This window comes from Hibiscus syriacus, unplaced genomic scaffold (assembly GCF_006381635.1).
Source record: "Hibiscus syriacus cultivar Baekdansim isolate YM2019G1 unplaced genomic scaffold, ASM638163v2 tig00110831_pilon, whole genome shotgun sequence".
NCBI classification, from domain to species: Eukaryota; Viridiplantae; Streptophyta; class Magnoliopsida; order Malvales; family Malvaceae; genus Hibiscus; species Hibiscus syriacus.
The window spans coordinates 3889232-3896323 of NW_024062882.1; the positions used below are offsets into that span (position 1 = coordinate 3889232).

A 7092-nucleotide genomic window follows, 5' to 3' on the forward strand; every position below is an offset into this window, starting at 1 on the left:
TGAACGGATAATTGGAATGTCATGATTTGCTTAAATTTGCTTTATGTTATGTCTTTGCTTAATTACTCTTGGATTTCATCATTTGCTTTGATTTTGATTGACTTGGGTATCTTGGAAATTTTGTGAAATAGAGATGGAAACTTCATATTTTTTGATACATTGATTGAGAAATGCTTGAGGACAAGCATTGAATAAATGATGGGGAATTTGATGAGTGATTTAAATGGTTATTATTTTGTTGTTAATTGCTCCTTGTTCGTCGGTTTATGTTGCTAATTTGGGCCTTTTTTCTTATTTTTTGTGCATGACATTGAATTCCAAAAATTATGCTAAAAAGGGAGAAATTCTATAAATTTTATTTTTTTGGAGTTAAGACTGGACTAGTGGGCATGACTTAGGGATGTCTACGACTGACATGACATCCAATCAGCATATTCTAGAATGTCCAGTCAGTATTTCTATGAAGACAGGAGACTTAGTCGCAAATTCAAATTTGAAAATTATAAATTATCTTTATTTTTAGGATTTGATTCAAACAATTTCTAAAGATTATCTTTTGTAATTTCTTAGGATTTATCTTCATTTTTTTAGGATGTTATGAAGCTATAAATACCCCCTTGGGGGAAGCTTCAAACACATCTCATCTCTCAATTTTAGTGTGTTCTTGTTCGCTAGTTTTATAAAAGTTCTTTCTTTTCTTTTATTTTTGCTTTCTTTCTTTATTTTAAAGTTTTCTTTATTTTAAAAATGCTAAGCATGATATCATAGCAAAAGGCTGAAGCGATGACTCAATTCCAATCGTGAGAATTGAAAAACACCTAATACCCTTCGGGTTACATTCTCAATTTTCTGGAATCAATGATTGACAATCAACCATCCTTTTATAATTGAAAACGTTTTCTTTTCAAAAATAGTGCACGTTGGATTGATTGTGGTTTCAATTAACAATTGGGAGGAAAGACTGGCTTGTAGCACATTCAAATTCCTGTGAACACACTTAGCAGCGGTCCTCTAAGGAAAACTGAGATCGGATTCGATTCTCGGTGAGACACTATAATCCGAGTCAGGTGTTCCAAAGCTTTTAATTGAGTTGGCTCTAGTAACAACTGTCGCGATTAGTTCACATAAGGACTGATAATTAAAGATTGGTTTGGATTGCCGGTTCATTTGAGAGAAAAATAAGTTATAGGGGTTGGTCCCTATAGACTGTAACTGACATGAATCTGAAGCTAAAATCTAATTCAATGATCGACAGAATTTGATGCAAAAGCGAAAGCTTGAGGCTGATTTTCGTTATTAGATTTTCACTTTACACTCACTCTCTTTGAATTTTTACTTTCTTTCTTCTCAAACAAAACTCCCTTTTATTTTTACTTGCAATTTTCTCCCATATCATAATCCAAAACCACTTCATCAACGACTTCCATAAGCCCTACGGATCGACCCTTACTCTCTCTATACTATTCTATTTTATTTATTTTTGAGATTAAGGATAATTATTTGATAGTAAAATGACCCATGTCATCTCAAAATTCTAATCATGAGAGAAACACAACCTGCATATTACATATATTGTTTTTCTCACCAACTTCAAGTAACTCTTTTTGTCGTTTTTTTTAAAAATAAAAATTATAATTTAATTTTTGGTACACTTAGGTGACATTTGGTTCGCTGGAATGTTTCTGAGGGAATTGGAATCTGTTAAGGAATTGGAATCTGTCAGGAATTGGAATCTGAATCTGAAACTTGTTTGGTTGGCAGGAAATTGAATTGGAATCCAATTCCATATTTTATTTGGTTTGCAGACATGTCAGATGAATTTGATTTCATTAATGTAAAATGACAGGATTGCCCTTCTTATTTTTTTTTGCTTAATTTTAATTTGTTATATAACTTACATGTAGAAATATATTATAAAAATTTTAAAAATATTAAATATTAAAATTTAATTTTATTGATTGATTATTCATTTCAATAAATTATAAAAATCATGCTAATAAACATCATAAGTTAAAATCATCCCAATTAGGGATGGCCATGGGTCGGGTTTTTGGTCCACCCCGAGAACAAGGGAACCTCCACCCGAGACCCGACCCGACCAAAATAAAGTTTCATCCGACCCGACCCGAATATATGAATTAGAAACCCGACCTGAACCGAAATAATAAAAAATTATTTTTATTCAATAAAAACATTGACTTAATTGGAAAAAAATTATATATAAAGGGGTATTATTGTAATTATTCCTAAATATATATAAGGAAAATTATATATTTTTTCGGGTCGGGTTGGGTATTTTTCACCCTAAACCCGACCCGAATATCACACTTAAAAAAAACCGACCCTACCAAAATAAAGTTTCATCCGACCCGACCCGACCTGTATATATGAATTAGAAACTCGACCCGACTCGACCCGAAATAATAAAAAATATTTTTATTCAATAAAAACAATGACTTAATTGAAAAAATTATATATAGAGTGGTATTATTGTAATTATTCCTAAATATATAAGGTAAATTATATATTTTTTTCGGGTCGGGTCGGGTATTTTTCACCCTAAACCTAACCCGACCCGACCAGAACCCAAAATTTAAAAAAAAAAAAAAAATCCGACCCGATCAGGTCGGTTTAGTCGGAACTCGTCGGGTCCGGGTTGAGTGGTCATCCCTAATCCCAATCAAAATATATTAATAAGTTACCAAAATGTTGATGAGGATATTATAGTCAAATTTCACATTCCCTTCAACAAGGGATTTGAATTCCATCATAGAATAGATGGAATTCACTTTCCATCATTTCATGAAAAGTTGAAGTCATGAGGGATTCCAATTCCCTTTAAAAACTTGAATCAAACATGGGAAAGTGGTGGAATTGGATTCCAATTCCCCCTAATTCCAAGGAATTCCTACGAACCAAACGCCACCTTAGGGATTTGTTGTATGTTATTGGATTATCTTGCAAGCTAGATATGTTTAAAGTAAAATAAGCTGAAAATATTACAAAAATATTTGAAAATGGTGAAATTGTGACTGTAAAAGGTTTAAACCAAGAGTTTTTAATTGAATTGTTCTTTGGAGTTGTTGATCTTCAACTTCAAGAGTAAAACAATTGATTTCCTTATTTATCTATTTAAAACGATAAAATATATTACAATAATATAAATACGATAATAACAAACGTAAAATAATTATAAAATAAAAACAAAAGATTTAACGTAAAAGATTTCTTTTAGAAAATCTCAAAAAACATGGATGAACTTGCGAAATATGACTGGTCACTTCCCTAGGGATTGCATGAACTATTAGAACTACCTGGAGTGGTGAGATCAATGGGGTGATCGCACGAAGCCCCCATACCGTGCTAGAAAATGGGACCGACTCGAAAGATTCACGTCGATCTCATTCGAGAATTGGTGTGGTGATCGACATCACAAAAAAATGAAAAAAAAAAATTGATGGTGTGGTGTTTGGGTTGATACTAGGGGGAGCCGGTGCTTTGAATTTTGGCATAGGTTCCATTTGGTTCATTTTAGGGAGTAAAATAAAGAAAGCTAACAAAGTTAATAAGGACTTATTTGAAGGTGAATTCCACAATGGAATGGGACTAGGAAGTTTTCCTTGGCACAAATAACTAAAATGACCTCTAATTTCAGGGGTGAAAAGCTTGGTGGAGGGTCGGTGCTGTTTTTAAAGGGTACTTGAGGGGGACTTGGATACCAATGTTGCCGTTAAACAGAAGATCATCAGCCGATTGAGGCACAAAAACTTAATGAAGTTAGTCGGTTGGTGCCACGGAAAAGGCGAACTAATATTCGTTTATGAGTTCATGGCTAATGGAAGCTTGGCTTCCCATCTTTTTAAAGGTAAATCCTTATTGACTTGGAATGTAAGGTTTAAAATCGTGCACGGCTTGACATTGGCTCTGTTCTATCTACACGAAGAAGGTGATCATTTCATACTACATAGAGATATTAAAGCAAGCAACATTATGTTGGATTCCGGTTTCAACGATAAACTCGGTGATTTTGGGCTAGTAGACTAGTCGACCATGCGAAAGGGTCGCAGGACAACGCATTTAGCCGGGACTATGTGCTATATGCCACCCGAATGCATTTCATCAGAAAAGGCTAGCAAAGAAATTGATGTTTATTGCTTTGGAGTGGTGGCATTGGAGATTGCATGCAGTAGAAGATCGATAGAGCCGAAATACGAAGAATCCCGGGCTTCATTGGTAGCATGGGTGTGGGACTTGTACGGAAAACGATGGTTGCTCGATGCAGCTGAGCCGAAACTATCAGTGGACTTCGATGCTAGAGAGATGGAATGTTTGTTGACGGTGGGGCTGTGGTTTGTTCATCCAGATCAGAATTTGAGACCGTCAATAAGGCAAGCGATTCAGGTTCTGAATTTCGAGGCACCATTGCCAAAGCTTCCCTACTCCAACGTATGATGTACCGATGGACTGTGCAAATCAAGCAGGTGAGCCTTGTTGTTCTATTGTTTCTATTACTGTCCCGCTTTAGATCCATGCGTGTTGTATAAGTATTTGAAATACAATTATAAGATTATAAAAAGAACAATAAACAAAGTACAAAAGCATAGAAACTGGAAAAACAAGAAGTCAAATTAACAAATAAATAGACAAAAATGCTAGCTACCAACAACATATGACTGACCGGCTTCCATGTCTGAACCTGCAACACTCCTTGTTCTGCGTTTATCCTTCAGGAAACAGACACTCGGACCAGAAATTCGGGGTTGGCTTCTGCTACAACCACCGGCACGTAACGAAATGAATCCTGAAGATGCAACACTATCGTCTTCAAGAGCTGAACCAAATATTGGCAGCGGCATCTCCCGTGGTACCATGGGGCATCGAGCCTTAAAACTGAGGATGTCGATAACCTGCGTTATCGATGGTCGGGCGAAATATCCCGGATGAGCACACGCCAGCCCGACTAAGAGAAACCGTTCCATTTGTTCCTTGTCGTAATTGCCATACAATCGTTGGTCTGCAGCATCTACAAGACTCTCTTTCCCATACAGATCCCAAACCCATTCCACTAATTTTGTTCTGCTTTTCTTGCTAGGCCTGTCATGTGCCGGAATGGCCTTCCTCCCGGAGGCTATTTCTAAGACAACGACACCGAAGCTGTATATGTCGGATTCCTTGATGGATCTGTACGTGTTGAGACACTCGGGGGCGATATAACCATCGGTTCCGAGCATAACCTTAGTTGTTCTAGACCCTTGTCCATGTTCAACAAGCCTAGCTAGCCCAAAGTCACCAAGCTTGGCATTGAAACTCAAATCCAACAGAACATTACTCGACTTGATGTCTCGATGCAACACGCACTGGTCACATTCTTCCTGCAGATACAACAACGCCGAGGCGAGTCCGAGAGCGATTTTATACCTTTTATCCCATGTCAACAAGCATGGCTCTCTATGTAGATGGTAATCGAGGCTCTTATTGGGAAGGAACTCGTACACGATGAGGAATTCGTTATTGTCATGGCACCAACCGATGAGTTGGACCAAATTTCTGTGTCGCAATCTGCTAATAATTTTAACTTCCGATAAGAACTCCTTCACACCTTGTCGAGAATCCGGGGTTATTCTTTTGACAGCAACATTGCAGTTCATATCCATCAAGAAGCCTAGATAAACCTTCCCGAAACCACCCTCGCCGAGCAGGCCTTCGTCGGAAAAATTACCGGTCGCAAGTCTTAGTTCCTTATAGAAAAACTGTCTAGGTGCGGTCACCATTTCCATTTCTACATTGACAGAAATGGCCGCCCCATCTACCCTGGTGATGTACTTCCTTCTCCTGCAGAAAAACCAAACCGAACCGAGACCTGGGATCAAAGCAGAAATGACACCAGCAATGGCTAGAACTACCCATAGCCAAGTCCTGTTCTTCCTTGTGGGGAATTTTGCTGCTGCAGGTGCTGCTGTTGGAGGTCTACTATTGGTACTTGTATTCAAGTGCCTGGAAACTCGTAAGCTTGAGCTGAAATTCCAGGAATAAATAGTGTGCATCTCGTTCGAATCTCCTCCGGTGGCGGTGGCGGATCCTGAGAAGCCAAAAGTGACCCATTCGGGTAAATATAGGCTAAGATCCAGTGTTGTGGAAAGAGTAGATGAATTCTGAGCAGTAGAATCATCAGCATCAAGTAAAAGAACACTCAGGTTCTTCGTAATAGAGTCATAGCTGATGGAAGCATAAACCTTTCCCCCATCTTCAACGTCACTCCACCGCCACTGGACAGCCGTGAGAGAAGTTGTGACATTGTTGAGATCAATGCCGATGTGATCTGACATCCCGGAGGGATCCCACACTTGATTGCACGTATCAAACTCCACCGCAACAAAACTAGGGCCGTCGGTGCCCGACTCCGAGTAGCAACTTTGAAGTCCCAAGCAACCGCGTCCGGCGTCGGGAGGGATTTTCGAGCCATCGGGAGCGAGGAAAAACGCGAGCCCGTCACCGGACATGCCGCCTTGGGAGACGGAATCAATGGAGAACGAGAATTGAGTGGTGAAATCTGCAAGTGTGAGATTCCCAGATGAGTTGTCCCAAAGGTGCATTGATTTGTAATAAGTGGCTCGACCAACACCGTCACCGTCTCCATTTGAATCGGTGAGTTGGATCACGTTGCCCGATGCGGATGCATCGGATTCATACACCATCTCCGGCATAGTTTGGGTGAAACGAGTGAAGCTGAAGTTGATGTCATCATCAACTGATGCAGCCTTGGAAAGATGAACAAGGATGGATAATAGGAACACAAATCCATGTTTTGAATATTTCACACACAAATTCTCTGCATTTTCAGCTCCCATCATCTGGAGTAAGGATTGATGGAACTTACTGCAAACGCAATGTGACTGATTGCATTGTATATGTAGGGATGGGCAATGCCCTTCCGAACTCAACGATTCATACCCGTATAGGATCATTTCTTTTAAATTCGAGTTCTGGTCGGGTCACATATTTCTGAGGAAGACGACAGATTAAATTCGAGTTTAGGGTGAAAAAAAATCTGACCTGACTGACTTGGTCTGATATATGTGTGCACGCGCTTTT

At 38.8% G+C, this 7092-nt stretch overlaps 1 protein-coding gene across 1 annotated transcript; it reads right to left on the reverse strand.

The window, feature by feature from the left end:
- Positions 1-4652: 4652 nt before the first annotated feature.
- Positions 4653-6848, reverse strand: LOC120142852 (L-type lectin-domain containing receptor kinase IX.1-like). The gene has a single exon (XM_039157335.1). The coding sequence runs from the start codon at positions 6846-6848 to the stop codon at positions 4653-4655; it is 2196 nt and encodes a 731-aa protein (XP_039013266.1).
- Between the last annotated feature and the right edge of the window lie 244 nt (positions 6849-7092).

Coding starts and splice junctions, on each gene's coding strand:
- LOC120142852 (XM_039157335.1), bottom strand. CDS start 6,848: ATGGGAGCTGAAAATGCAGAGAATTTGTGTGTGAAATATTCAAAACAT.